Genomic DNA, 14725 nt, shown 5'->3' on the forward strand with positions numbered 1-14725 from the left:
TTGTGCTGGGCACCTTATCTTTGTGGTGTATTGTTTTCTTTTACCTAATTCATTGAAAAGAAAAAAAAGTTTATTTTTGTGTGCTCGACTTATCCTTAAGAGCTGTATCATGGATTTAGAATTATCTGGCATATTAAATAATATGAGTATAACAAATCTATATCTATTCTCCAAATCTGATCTAATCAATATCTATAACTTCAGGGAAGATCGACATTTTTTATATTTTTAATCGTAGAAAGCATGATGTTCCGATTTTAACAGACAAAGATAATGATCAATTTAAACAAAAAATAATTTTAAAAAAAGTAATCCTAAAGATGCAATACAGTTCTAGTGCCAGAACTGTATTGCATCTGTATTGAAGAAATATGAAAACATCATTATTGAAGAAATTATGAAACCAAAAATAATTGTTTCAGTCATAAAAGAATTGTTTTTTTACAATTATAATCAACATATGCAGAATTTGAGTTCACTCGGATAATTTTATACTTACCATTCGCTAAAAATAAAAATCATGCAAAGATTTAATTGATCAAAATAAAATTTGTAAACTAACTAAAAACTAAATTTAGTGAATATATGAAACTAAATTTATTGAATCTATCTGGTTATGAATACTTTTGAATAACGGAAAATTAACTTTTTCTCGTTTTTTTAAATAAAATATGAACATTTAAGTGAACAGTGAAGATTTTAAGTGAATATAAAAACATATCTATCGATGCTGTTAAATTTTTACTTGAGATGAATGCTTACACAGTCATGCAGTACACAGTCTAAGGTAATGACGTTTAAGAACTTTTACTTAAAAATCTTATAAATTTTACTGCTTTGTGGGATCGAAAGTGTCCCAAATCTCAAATATATTTCAATGCTTTATTATTGATTTACATGTGGCATATATGTTTTGCTATACAATGTTTCTTAATCATGCACAATCTGAATAATTCTTGTTAGAATTTTTTTTTTTAAAATTTGAAATCAGAGAAAGAAATACGCAGATAAAGATATAGTAAACAAAGATATAAAATAGCTATAGATCCATATAGCTATAGATTTTTGTATCAAATATTCCTTGTTTTTGTACATTTGAAAATTAATTTTTAGAGACATTTTTTGTTTAATATAGTCTTATTATTTACATTTTATGTTGTATATTTATAATTTATATATATCATTTTTGTTGCCAATATCCATTTTTATGTACTAATTTAATCTACTATGATAAGTATGTCTTTAAAGTCTAAGTATGAAGTATCTATCGGTAGTAAGGAGTTTTTATAGAATTTTTCCAAAGAACAGCCTAAGTTAAAATACATTATTTGAAACTTAAGCTCAAAGAAAATTTAAGACATCGTAGATATTCTGAGGCATCGTCAATATGGCGATTAACGAACAGATGTATATTGCCAAAGCTCTCTTTCTATGGTATTTAGTGGCACATTTCCAGGCCAAAGACTTCTTTTATTTGCATGAGTTGAACGTAATACTAGTGTAGTCCATGCTGCTTATTTATAGTATTTGGGAAATTGAAAATAAGATGCGCTATTTCCCATTGAAACTTCCCCCGTTATAATTTTTTTAATACATTAATTATTACGCATCTAAATACATAACATTTTTCCCCCTGTATTATTTAATACTATCACATATAAATAAAATAATGCATGTAGCATTTTTAAAAGTTACTGAATCTAACTATGTTTCTGTATTAGTTGCCAAAAATGAACACTTAAAATTAAAGATGATTGCATTTTGTAATCAAATAATGTAAATACATTGTAATTGTAATGCATTATAAATACATTGTAATTGTAATGCATCATAAATACATTGTAATTGAATGCATTATAAATACATTGTAAAACTGTTTTATTATTTGATCATACGCTATGATGATTATCTAATTTCTATAATCCAACAAAAAATTAAGTAATTTTGAGAGTCTTAGAAGAGACTAAATATGAGAAAATTTGGTTCGACTTCACAAGTGAACTATAATAATAAAATTCATTGTATCTACATTAACATTTGTAATTCAGGGCTAGAAACATCAAATACTAATACATATTTGATTACCTATAAGTTATTCCTAAATTAAATTTTTAAATAAAATCTTTAAAACAACTGAATTTAGTGTCAATAATCATTTTTATGTTGATAATCGTTGATTTCATATAACATTATTTATATTTATAAAAATAATTTAACTCAAAGAGACTTATGATTTGAGTATAATGAAATATAATAAATGAAATGAACTATTTATTTTTTCTTCAAACCCATTTTCTCTTCATTTTCAGAGTAAATAAGATTGTATTCAATTCGAAAGCGTTTTCTGAAGCTTTCAGCTGCAGTTCACTGCCATCATCTTCTAAATGCCATATCTGGACATGATTATTTTTTTAAAGGACTAAAAATGTTGCTCATTTCTTTCATTGCATATGTTTAAATCACTCTCATGTGTTTATGGTAGAGAGATTAGGAATAATGTAATAAACATTTGTCATAAGCAAAATAAATGGCATCTTAAGTATCGATTCAACAGATTTGAACACAAAAATTATACCAAAACTGTGAATCATGAAGAGCTGTATATTTTCTAAAATAAATGCTTGTATCGATTATTTTTATACATAATCAATAAATAAAAGAATTTTTTAGAAAATGTGATTGTTGTTGTTTTTTCAAGAATTTTAATTGTATTACACCAGTAACGTTTTTATTACATATTCTATAAGTTTCTTCACAAAGGCTATTAAAAAAGATTCTTTACTTTTTATTTATGGTCTATCGGGATTAAAAAAAGAAAAGAGTCCCTTATATGAGAGGCTGATTTAATCACTTAAAAAGTAGATATAATATTGAAAGAAATGATGAAATCCTGAATTCCTGTTACAGGCAGATCAAAATCGTCTTTGTTTCTACAGTATTAACTACCCAATTTGAATTCATAAAAACATTTTCATTGGCCTCAATTCTATAATGATAACAATACGAAATTGATAGTTCTCATTCATCTCTTTTCCATTATACAAGCGCAAAAAAGTTTTAGATGAATTAAAATTTTTATACTTTAAATGAAATTCCTTTCACTGTAATCAAATCTATCGAATTTTTTTTATAAGTGCATCCCCAATCATTTGCTTCTAACAATCTTACATGCACATCGAGTTTCTAGAGAACGTCACTTTCTTTGAACCCATCAACTGTCACTAGTAATTCATAGTACGGTTCTATCAACTTCTCAGCATTTTGTCAAAACGCATTATCGAATGATTTCGCCTCAAATTGGAATAATACTTCTTGTACTTATCTCTAGATATTGGACTGAGTTTTATTTTTTGTTTTATAACAGATCGGTAATAAAATGTTGGTAGCCGATTGAATATTTTTGTTTAATTGTTTTTGATTTCGTTGAAACTAAATCAGCGACCTCTTTGTTCAACATCATTTAAGTGCCTTTTATCAATTAATTTTATAAATAACCCAAAAAAGAATAATCCAGATATATTTGGCATTAAAAACCAAGTGACTCGACTGACTAAAAACTGACTAATATTACCGTGACTATTTCTCAGTAGTGATTCTGTGATTTCTTTCTCAGTAATTGGCTCGGTGAATAAACAAACGTCTTTTACTTTAATTGAGTTGAATGTTTTGATTTTATTGAGTTTTGATTGATACTTTATAGTTAATTTTGATGAACGAATAGTTTACTATTTACTCTGGGGAAAAGTCAGTAAATATAAGGGCCATGAAAGTTTTCCTTCCAACTAAATAAAAGATAAAGCTAAAAAGTTCGGTTGGAATGCTTATAATTGGACGTATAAATTTCGAATTGATTATCTACGGCTGTGACTAACTGTGCAAGAGTTTTCCTCCAAAATCGATGCAAGTACAACCATTGCACAACAGATAACTGAAAAAGCAATAACTTTTGGAATATAAAATATTAGAATACTTTCTGTAAAGTTTTATAAAAATTGTTATATCACAAAATCTTAGTTTCCATTTATTAATTTATTTCAGAGTTGTATCCAATTACACTTGCAAAAATAAATATTGGAATGAAAATGAAAAGGGATTTTCACTGGCTTTTAATTAGAAAATTATGGAAAAAATATATTTTGGTACTAGAAACTATTTTAGAACAACATTTGAAATTATATATGATGCTTTAAGAACATTTAGAAATTTTGTACAAAAGGTTGCAGAAAGCAGCATATCATTGGCAAACAACATGGGTATTTACTCAATTCCCAATACCGTAGAAAAATATTTTTGAGAGTGGAAGGGCAATGTATTTATTTTCAAATATGATAATGCTTAATTTTAAATTCCCCCTCGCCCAACAAAAAACATCTTAAAGATATATAAATATAAGTTTCAGTAGAATGATTTTATCAAATATAAAACATAACATAATAACAAAGCATTCGTATTTATAAATAGACGAAGAATTGAAATTGAAATTATCTACATATTGTTTTAGAACTAGTGCATTTTTTTCAAATTTCATGCAATAAATAGTAATTACTTTCTTTTAGTAAAAAACATAAAAATAATGAATGCTGTAGCAAACTAAGTGCATATATAATATGTAATGAAAATACAAAATAAGATTCGATTATCAAATGCTAATATACATAACTTATTAGAGAAAACCAATCAAACTGCAGTATTTATGTAAAAGGAGGGTAAAAAATTTTGCTTTAATAATAATAACAACAAAATATATATATATATATATACAGAATCAAGTTTTAGACTAAGCACTTATTTCCATTTTTATTAATTGTTTCTACAATTTGTATTGATATCGCTATTTTACTAAATGAATTCATTTCATTAATATGAAAATGGACGTTTCATATTTCATATTGAAACATCTGATTCATGTAAAGTAAAAATTTTAAAGGTGAATATTTCAAATAATGATTAACACAGGAATTATCATTGTAAAACGCGAGATTTGCTCATTCATTTGATCATTCATGCACTTGATAGTGTGTTCATTAAAATTTAGGAACAAACCATCATTTCTTATTCAGCACGATAAACAATATTGGGGGGATTCTACCTATTTCCTGTTTTCCAATTTTGGTATATCCATTGCAAGTAGTTCGAGACTTTCGTAAACATTGTATATTTTTCTGGCAGCTCACATCTTCCACTCATTCCATGACTGACCAGCCCTTCCACAACAAAACGTTGCGTTCTGTTGTTGTAAAAGACCAAGGGTGATCCACTGTCACCTTCGCAGGCATTGATTCTGTCGTTAGGGTAACCAGCACAGAACATCCCTTGTGTGACTGCTATTATTTGATTTCTTTTTCGGTAAGCCGCCACACAGGTTTCGGAGGCTTGGACAGGTAGATTTGCCATCATCAGTCGAGGGGATTCGACTCGTTTCTCATTCAATCCCCATCCGCTTACCTTGGGATGCGAAAGCGAAAATTAGAGACAAAGGCAAACATATATAATTTTGTTTCACTTAAATTAAAAATCCTGAGTTAACTTAATTTTCCTCAAAAATAAAATGAGAGCTAAAGTAATTTCCTTCAAGTCATTTCTGTAATCTTATATAACATTACTTTAAATTTAGATGATAGATGATGATTGATAAACCAGTTGGAATGGTCACCCATAAATTTTCTCGCATCTTTTTATTAAAGGAGCAGTATTCCTCTTCCTGAATTATATGTTTCTGTGGGCCAGTTCTACGAGGGTTCACACTTTTATTTTCAATGTTCTTTTGTAAGCATTCTTTGGTTTCTAATTTTGTGAAGAAAATCAAGTATGTATTTTGGATGCCTATTCCTCGTTCTTATGTAACCAAAATTTGACATGGAGTCACCATAATTAATATATACTTTTTTAAAGGAACTAGGATTCATTGGATTTAATTTGTTGCGGATTCATCATAGTAAACCTCATATTTAATCATTTTGAGTAGTGTGTAAATGTGACTCCAACATTCTGTTATTATTCTCTAATTATGGGGCAAATTTACACAGGTGATCATTCTAAAGGAAAGCGTAAAAGATAAATGAAGGCACTTAAAATTATGCTCCAGATGTTTTCAATCCAAACGAATTAAATAGTAATGAAAACGAGAATTATTGTAATGATTAAAAATAAAAGAAAGTTTATTAATATATAAATCTGGCCCAGTCTCTCCTATATAATAAGTGACTAATAATAGAAACTTACTGTGCCATTTCTTCCTGGAATAATATTTATAGCAGTTGTGGCGGGTGAAGGCATACAGATAGGTTGAATTCTAGGTGAAAATGGAACATCCGGAGAAAATTTTACGATGGCAATGTCGTTATTAAACGTGGCAGGGTTGAATTCTGGATGCACAATTATTTCAGAGCTCTAAAAGGAAAGAAGAATTGAGAGAATGACTTGCTTTGCATTGACTTGTAAGAAATACAACATTAAAAAAGAAAGACGAATCAGAGAGAGTGATCTTCTCGAAACGTTATCGCATCCTTTGGAATAAAGATCTCACCACTTTCTCTCTAAATAAAGTTGTGGGTTTTGAGTTAGGCCATGAATACCTTTATGGCAATGGCGAGCAATGGTCATTAAATGTTATGAATTCATTCATTTTTATGTATAAAGAAAACAGTATAAAGTACAATAGTTTAATAATAATAGTATAAAGTATAAATAAATTTATAGCTATGAAATATATTTTCAATCCTGTTTCTAATTGCAAAAAGAAAAAAGAAAAAAATCCACACATATATATATATATATATATATATATATATATATATATATATATATATATATATATATATAAAGAAAAAGTAGCAAATCTGCAAAAGTTACATCGGTTGATTTCAAACAATAGGAAAAACATTGCATAAGTATACTGTTGTTAGATTAGTCAATAAATTAAAATGTGCTATATTAATACGAAGGAAAATAGTATTACAAACTGTATTTAATTTTTTTTTTTTTTTTTTTTTTTTTTTTTTTTTTTACAAATTGAAAAAAAAAAATTAGAAGCGAAACATTAGCTTATTTTAGAAACAAAAGAAGTTCAAAACATTTCTAAATTTCTCCCATAGATTTTTAAATGATAGCACACAAAATGTCAAACCCATATTATTGCTTTATAATTACTACTACGACTAGTGCTTAGGAAAATTCTTGCATTCTTCAGATGTGTAGTTTTTATTCGGTTTGTAATAAAAATGGTTAAGGAAAAATGAGTTTTCTCAAACTGGAAATAAATACCTTCCAATGAATGTACGGAGTTAGTGATAAAGCTACAATTATAGTGGACAACTGGGGCATATATCATTATATAAATTTTGAAACGTTTATATACTAATCCTGACTATGTATTTTCGACAAGATAAAAACATACAATGCAAAGTTTATAAGAAACAGCAAAATGAATTAATTTTCATAATAACAAAAACAACAAAAACTATAGAACTTTCGAACTATATAATTTAAAAAATTCATTAAAATGGTGTAAAATAACCATATGAGATCCACTTTTTTATTACTGATGGTTATGAAAGTTTATAATTTAGATATTTCATTGGTTTTTTCAACAAATGATGTTCCGTGAGACTAAGAAATTAGTTTGCGGTTCTGTCTTTGCAATTGTAAATTTCCCCGTCGATTGCCACAAAACGTGATATCGTATGGGTGCTTGTTTCGACTTGGATGGGCTGAATATGAATGTTCTTTGCAAGTTAGTTCGAATAATTTTTTTTTTATTGCGAAAGAGAAATTTAGTTTTCTTTACCATTTTTTTTAATTCATAGTGATTTTATATAAGAATTATTATCATTATTTAAAAATCGAGTTAATGTGATGATATTGTAGCAACTTTAAATATTTTGAGAAAAATCAAATAAAAGTCACATTTTGAGGGTTTTTTTTACCTTGGGTTCTTCATAATTGGGGATCTCTTCTAATGTGTAAAATATCCCTAATATTGCTTTAAAACAAGACTTTATACAACTAAAACAAATCAAGACTCGATTAGTGGTTCGCGACAAGTTTTTGAATATATTTGAATTTTTCTACAATTGCAAAAATTTAATGTGGAATTTAAATTTTTATTGATACTTATAGTTGCAACCCGACAAAAATAAGATACATTTCTCGCAACAACTGTTGTTTCAATCTCCGCAATCATTTAAGATTACGTTTCCAAGCCCTTTCCTCAGATCATTTTTATCAAATCAGAAACTAATTTTCACTATGAACGTCCAAATCATTCTCCAAAAAATTATGATCGTTCAAATATTCAGTCACAGCCCATAAAATTTCTTTTTGAAACAGGCTGTTTATCTTTGAAAAAAATTCCTTGTAGCGAGGATGACGTGGTTTGTAATGTTAAAAGTTTGAGAAGACCCGGTTTACAAAAATTCCCATGTTTCTGTTCAAAACAAAAGTTAAGAATAAGTTTACTTGAGGTAAATCTTCGTCACTTTTCACGAGCATTTATTAAAAATAAGTGCTTTAATAAAAAAATAAGATGAAATAAAATGTAGACCAAATTTAAATGCTTTAAGAAGACAAAGATTGCTCATCTTGTTTAAACTCTAAAATTAAGCTATTTTTCAAATACTGAAAAAAAAAACACGCTATAAATTTTGGAATAATTTGCATACCCTTGTCGTTAATACATGTTTGTCATCTTTTTCGTCACTTTTGTTGTATTTGCCAAAATATATTGTACAGAATTCAGCATTCACAAAACAATGTGCTGCAGAAAGAACAGTCCTGCGGTCCAGCAAAACTCCCCCACACGTTTGCCTCGTTTCATTCATAAAAAGAAAAACAATCCAAGGAAATTCACCAGCTGTCGTATTTGTACCATAAGTGACTTTGCCTCCCGCTCGCAGGGTAGAACGTCCACAATCTGAAAGAAACATAGCAGACAGATTTCATACATAAACAGACAAAGTAGACAAAACATTTAAACATAACAGATAGATTCATTTATAACTGTTCAAATTACATTCAGTCATACGTTATAAGTTCATTCTCTGTCAACTACTTACAATATTTCTAAGTTTACAGAAGATTAGATTAACTGTACTCTTTTAGAGAATCAGTACAGTCATTCATATGAAACAGAATTGATAGAGAATATAAATGATATTTTCAAAATAATTCCGCTTTCTACAACTGCACTTTCCATGCTAGTAATTATTTATTAGATTTCTAAACTCCTTTAATTAAAAAAATCTTATTGCTATAAGTATTATTCAAAAATAATACCTATATATATAATCATCGTTTATTTAAATTAATTTTGTTGCTTCTTCCTTTCAAAATGGTTTCTCAATGTGAAGGTAACATTTCTAAAAGTCTGGAGTGTATATGTTAGCCAATAAGCTAACAAAACAAATTTTCAATCCACATCCAAATTGAGAACCCAAAATTCAAATTCAAAATCCAACATATATAAAGTAATAATATATATATATATATATATATATATATATATATATATATATATATATATATATATAATTATTTTTTATATTTATCTTTTTATATTCGTTTACTTATATATTAATATATATAAATAAACTGGCAACATTCTAGAAATTTCTGGCAGTGATTGAAGCTCTGTAAGTGTCACAGAAACGTGAAAATTTGAATTAAAATTTTCATATTTCATTAAAATGCTTTTTTTATGAAATTCGCTGAATACAACCCAGCTCTCAAATTTAGTTGAAGGCAGTTGTGAAAAGGGTTTTTCCGTATTCTTCCATTTGCAAACGTGAGGGAGAAAATTATTGTAGTTGTCTTTATTTTCATCTATTTCCGTTTGTATTATGCATCTATAGTGCTAAAAGTTGCGACCTGCCATTAATGTTTTGATTATTTATTGAGTTTATGAAAAATTATTTAAATTAATAGCATTCGGGAGTTCCGCTTATTAAATAAATATGCAACTATTTATAATATATTGCGCGGTGATCAAGATCAACCTTAAAAAAGTTTCTATTAAACATTCAAGAGAAAAAACGATGATATTAAATATACAATCTTGGCAACAATGTTGTTTTAAATTTAAAAAAAAGAAGAAAGTAAAAATACTATGCTTGAAAGTATATAAATGAATTAAAATAAGATGAAAATAAAAATGAAAAGTTGAGTGTTTTTGAACCATGCTTGAAACAAATGTGCGAGTTATGAATTTTTTTCTGATAGACTTCTTAGTTTATAGCCCCATTGTCATGTTCGATAATTTGTACAATGCTGGTAATGAATGTTCAGTTTTATTTTTTGAAAAGAAACGTTTGTTTATATTTAATAAATTGTTCGAATAACCTTAATGCAGACAGTGGTTTCTCCAGAAGTGCGGTTAAAAGTCCATCTCTGTTTTTATACATCTTTGTGCTGTGCAAAAACTAAGTTTTACATAGACCTGGAAATCTTTCTTTCCTGCACATTGCTAGTTAACAGACATGATTAGTTAAGATATTTTTCTGAGTGTTTCCGACACGGATCTATCTCAAAATGCTCTTTTTATATGTTTTATTTCGAAAAATTAAAGCATAGAAGTAGTACTTTTGATAACACGATTTGAAAATTTACCTTCAACACATATTGGCTTTCCTCCAGACCATCTTCCAGTGGATTTACAATCTAAAATTTTTTCTCCTTCCAAACGATACCCATTACTGCAATCATAACTGAGTCGAGTACCAACCGGATATTCCATAGCATTGTAACGTTCTGGAGTAGGCATACGGCGAACATTGGGATTGTTGTAGTACACTATTACTCCGCCATTTTGAATAGAGCCTGGATCTTTGCACAGTATTCCTAGGCAATGAATGAAAAAGAAAGTAAGGTTCGAAATTCTTTTAAAGCATATGTTATTAGTAATATTTGGTTTAAATCTGTGTTACCGTTTATATCCGAATAAAAAATATTATTATCTATCTGAAAGGGAGATAGGAGATGGAGGGAAAAATTGGAAAATGATAAAATAAATTTATTGAATAAAAATAATGGAATGCTTGCTTATAAACTTATGAGCATAAAAAAACAAGGCAATTCAAATAAATATGTTTGACTATTTCTGCACCTTACATTTACCACAACATGCAATCACATTATGTTTTACTTTAATGCGAGATGCAAAAATAGTTTTCTAAAAATTGATATCAATTGATCTCTTGAAAAGTAACATTTTTCAACAAATAAAATCCACATATTTTAATTCAAATTTGTTCAGTATCTAATTTCAAAGTATTTTCAAAATGCTGGAATAGCTATAATGAAAAAAAAAGATTTCCATATTCTAAGATTTCTGGTAAATTATATGGCAAATGATTTATAGTGCATGTAAAACCTTTTCTCTTGCAACGATCTTTTCTAGTGGTTTAAAACGTGCGGATAATATTATGACGTTAAAATTACATTTAAAATTATTGAATATCAAAGAAGACAGTGTTAGGGACATGAAGTGATTACATGCCGGGTGACTTGCTGGAGCAATGAGCAAGATTATTCAGTCAAGGAAAAGGTACAAGCTAACTAGTGCTGCGATTTGCACACACTTAGACAAAAAATAGCAATTTTTTTTGTGTGACAATGAAGTAGGGCAAATGAAGAACAATGAAGTAATTATTTTTGTTAGGTTTCATTTTTTATATAGAATTTGTGTCTAGGAATATGGAGGATAGTTTATATCGGAGAAAAGTCATGTGAGAGGAAAAAGAAATTGAGTTTATATTTTCATGTTAAATCCAAATTCTCCCGTCGGCATTATCTATTCTTTTCACTCATTCTTAATTTGCAGGCTGAACGCTTTCTGTTGTTATTAATCTATACTTTTACGATTGAATGTTTTCCGGTAGAAATGACTTCTTTCTATCTCCCTAATTTACTATTAGAGTTTTTCAAAGGATTTTGGTTCATATTGAATATATATACTATTATTGTATAATAAGAGTAATTAACTGACTACCTGAAAGGATTTAACTTACCAGATGTTGGTGATATACTTGTGCAAATCGGTGAAACAGAGCTCCATCTTCCATTTCTGAGGCAAAAAGAGAGATTATAGCCAGTCATTTCATAACCACTACTGCATGTAAATTTCACTGCAGTTCCAACTTCGAATACTTGCCCTCTTTCTATAGGACCATCTGTATACAAATATTCTATGGCACCATTGCGATCTACGATAGGATAAGGGCATACCTTGCGAGCCACAACCGACACAGGGGCTAAGATTTTATAAAAATAACAGAGATAACTTAATATAACAATAGAAAGCAAAAGGAAAGAAAACAATATTCGCTAACTTTCAATTATATAAATACATACAATTTTACAAACACACATATATATATATATATATATATATATATATATATATATATATATATATATATATATATTTGTAAAATTGTAAAATATAGTTAAAATATACAGGATAATCGGTAAAGTTTTTAAAGTCCTTTCAATTCAAAATGTTGCAATAAAACTGCCTTTAAATTCAAAAGCTGAAAACTAGAAATAAAAGAAACATGCTAAAAACTAGAAAATAATAAAAACTAGATATCATTTCTACTTGCCTGCAGTTGCACGTTCTACGCATGTGGGAGGATCGTCTGACCATTCCCCTTCCAGAGTACAAACAAGACTGCTCACTCCCTCAACTACATAACCATCTATGCATCGGTATCTCAATTCTGCACCAGGAACATATACTTGTGCTTGTCCTACAATAACCGCTGCGCTATCGTCTTCGATAATACCATTTTTGTCTACTCCAGGATAAGGACAATAAACTGTAAAAATATTTGATCATTTAAATGAAATGAATTAGACAGTTATAAGTATAGTTCTGAAAATATCAAAAACAAGTTAATTTTAGTTTCAAACACTTGAGAAATATTTAGTTTGACACTGTTGGTTGCCGTAATGTTTCTGAATTTCTACAGATTAATTTTATGAACAATTACATTGATTTTTCTGTACGAAACATTTCTACACGTTATACATTTTCAGAGTTATTCATTATTCTTCTTCATTAAATCTTCTAAACAAAATTTAATTTTACCGCACATTAAAAAAAGTAACTTGTCTAAAGGCAAAATACACTGGAATTAAAGTTGAAAGCTGTTTTTGGATTTATCAGAATTATGTGGCGCTATTTTAAGAAAACAGCGAAAGAATAAAGAAGATGTGATATGTTGACATGATATGTCAAGAAATTGTAATATGTTGGACTAAAAATGTGATGATATTTTCGGGAGAGTACTGAATAGATACATTCAATACTCAGTATTACAGTATTCAGTAATATATCAAAACAGTAATGAGGGCATGAGAATCCTGCAACATCGAATGACCACTGTTAGATTTTTTAGGAACTTGCTTAGAAAATGATGTGCTAAAGATGACGAAAAGGTTTATTTGCTCGATGACAGTTCAAGTTCATTTTTTCAGCCAGGTAACTGTCTCAAATTTTTAACTTTAACAGTCTCAAATTTTTAGGGACATGTCTAAAGCTATTTTTAAGCATTATGTTTGTTTATTAATATCTACCAATTCATTTCCTTCCACAGAAATTCATTTATTAAATATTATTAGACTATTGTAGAAAAGTCTCAAAACTATTCAGAAATTAGATAACTTTTCTGTAATAAAAAAAATTCCTACTATATCGGTACGTAAAATTAGATTTAAATTACAAGTGTGTATCTCAAAGTCATATAATATTTTGATCAAGAATCGTGCCAGAAGTTAAATATAAAATAATTTAAATAAAAACAACATTTTCATTACAATTCAATACAATAAAATTTGAATTGTCGAGGGATGGCAAAACAAGGCTCTGAGTATGAAGTGAATGCTTATTATAGATGTGCATTTATGAATTGTTTTTGTTCATTTTTTTACCTGCAAGTCGTCTGCAAGTTGGTGGTTCGAATGTCCATTCCCCATCTAGTTTGCAGTGAATTATCCAATTTTCGCCTTGTAGTTCGTAGCCTTCTTCACAATCAAATTTCAATTCTGTACCTGGCAGAAACATTTGTCCCCTGTCGCTCATATCAAGGGAGGGAATGACGGTCATGCCAGTCATATCTGCCTTGGGCAATACACAATAAGTACCAGATACGCCTATTGGAAAATGTAGTTTATTACTTTCTATTTAAGGATGCATTTTAATATAGTTACTGTTATATTCTACTTCTTTCGGGTGTGAAGACTGTAATTTCAATATGATTTTTTTTAACTGATTGAAAGTCCTTTAATCACTGCAGATATCAAGTTATCGCAGATTCTTACTCTAAAATCTGTTTTAAACCTGTTATGTTATGGATTAATTTTAAATAATTTACAAGCAGTTTGCTTGAATTATTAACAACAAACTTGAACATTTCTGTTTTTCGAATTACTAACTTTGTTAAAGAATTTATCTGCTTTACTTTTATTGTAAAGATATAAAAACATTTTTAAACGTACTGAACTGAAAATGAGGCTAAAATGTCTGCAACTAAGACTTATATCTGTCGAGCTTGTAATTGAATATAATATTAATAATATTTTTCGTATTAATATAAAATGTTATAAATGTATCTATTTCATTTCTAACTATTCAGTTGTGGGTATTTCGAAGGAATATAAACAAATATATGTGTAGTATTATTTTAATTTCTTACTATTTCATTATTTTATTCTACAAATTTCTAGAAAA

At 28.2% G+C, this 14725-nt stretch overlaps 2 protein-coding genes across 8 annotated transcripts in view; one reads left to right on the forward strand and one right to left on the reverse strand.

Annotated features, from left to right (window-relative positions):
- Positions 1 to 2638, forward strand: part of LOC129984591 (neprilysin-like) — a 52009-nt gene extending 49371 nt beyond the window's left edge. Inside the window, exon 20 of the mRNA XM_056094513.1 lies at positions 2310 to 2638. Within this exon, the coding sequence (XP_055950488.1) occupies positions 2310 to 2403 (94 nt within the window). The 3' untranslated portion in view covers positions 2404 to 2638. The remainder of the gene's footprint in view (positions 1 to 2309) is intronic.
- Positions 2639 to 4788: 2150 nt separating this feature from the next.
- LOC129983930 (limulus clotting factor C-like) overlaps positions 4789 to 14725 on the reverse strand; it is a 51246-nt gene continuing 41309 nt past the window's right edge. For all 7 annotated transcript variants that reach the window (XM_056093650.1, XM_056093648.1, XM_056093652.1 and 4 more), the window contains 7 exons: positions 13927 to 14148; positions 12597 to 12812; positions 12003 to 12245; positions 10603 to 10833; positions 8661 to 8911; positions 6223 to 6390; positions 4789 to 5445 (listed from right to left, as the gene is read on the reverse strand). In XM_056093650.1, coding sequence (XP_055949625.1) covers positions 5086 to 5445; positions 6223 to 6390; positions 8661 to 8911; positions 10603 to 10833; positions 12003 to 12245; positions 12597 to 12812; positions 13927 to 14148 — 1691 coding nt within the window. In that variant the 3' untranslated portion in view covers positions 4789 to 5085. The remainder of the gene's footprint in view (positions 5446 to 6222; positions 6391 to 8660; positions 8912 to 10602; positions 10834 to 12002; positions 12246 to 12596; positions 12813 to 13926; positions 14149 to 14725) is intronic.

The sequence above is a fragment of the Argiope bruennichi genome, chromosome 9 (assembly GCF_947563725.1).
Source record: "Argiope bruennichi chromosome 9, qqArgBrue1.1, whole genome shotgun sequence".
NCBI classification, from domain to species: domain Eukaryota; kingdom Metazoa; phylum Arthropoda; class Arachnida; order Araneae; family Araneidae; genus Argiope; species Argiope bruennichi.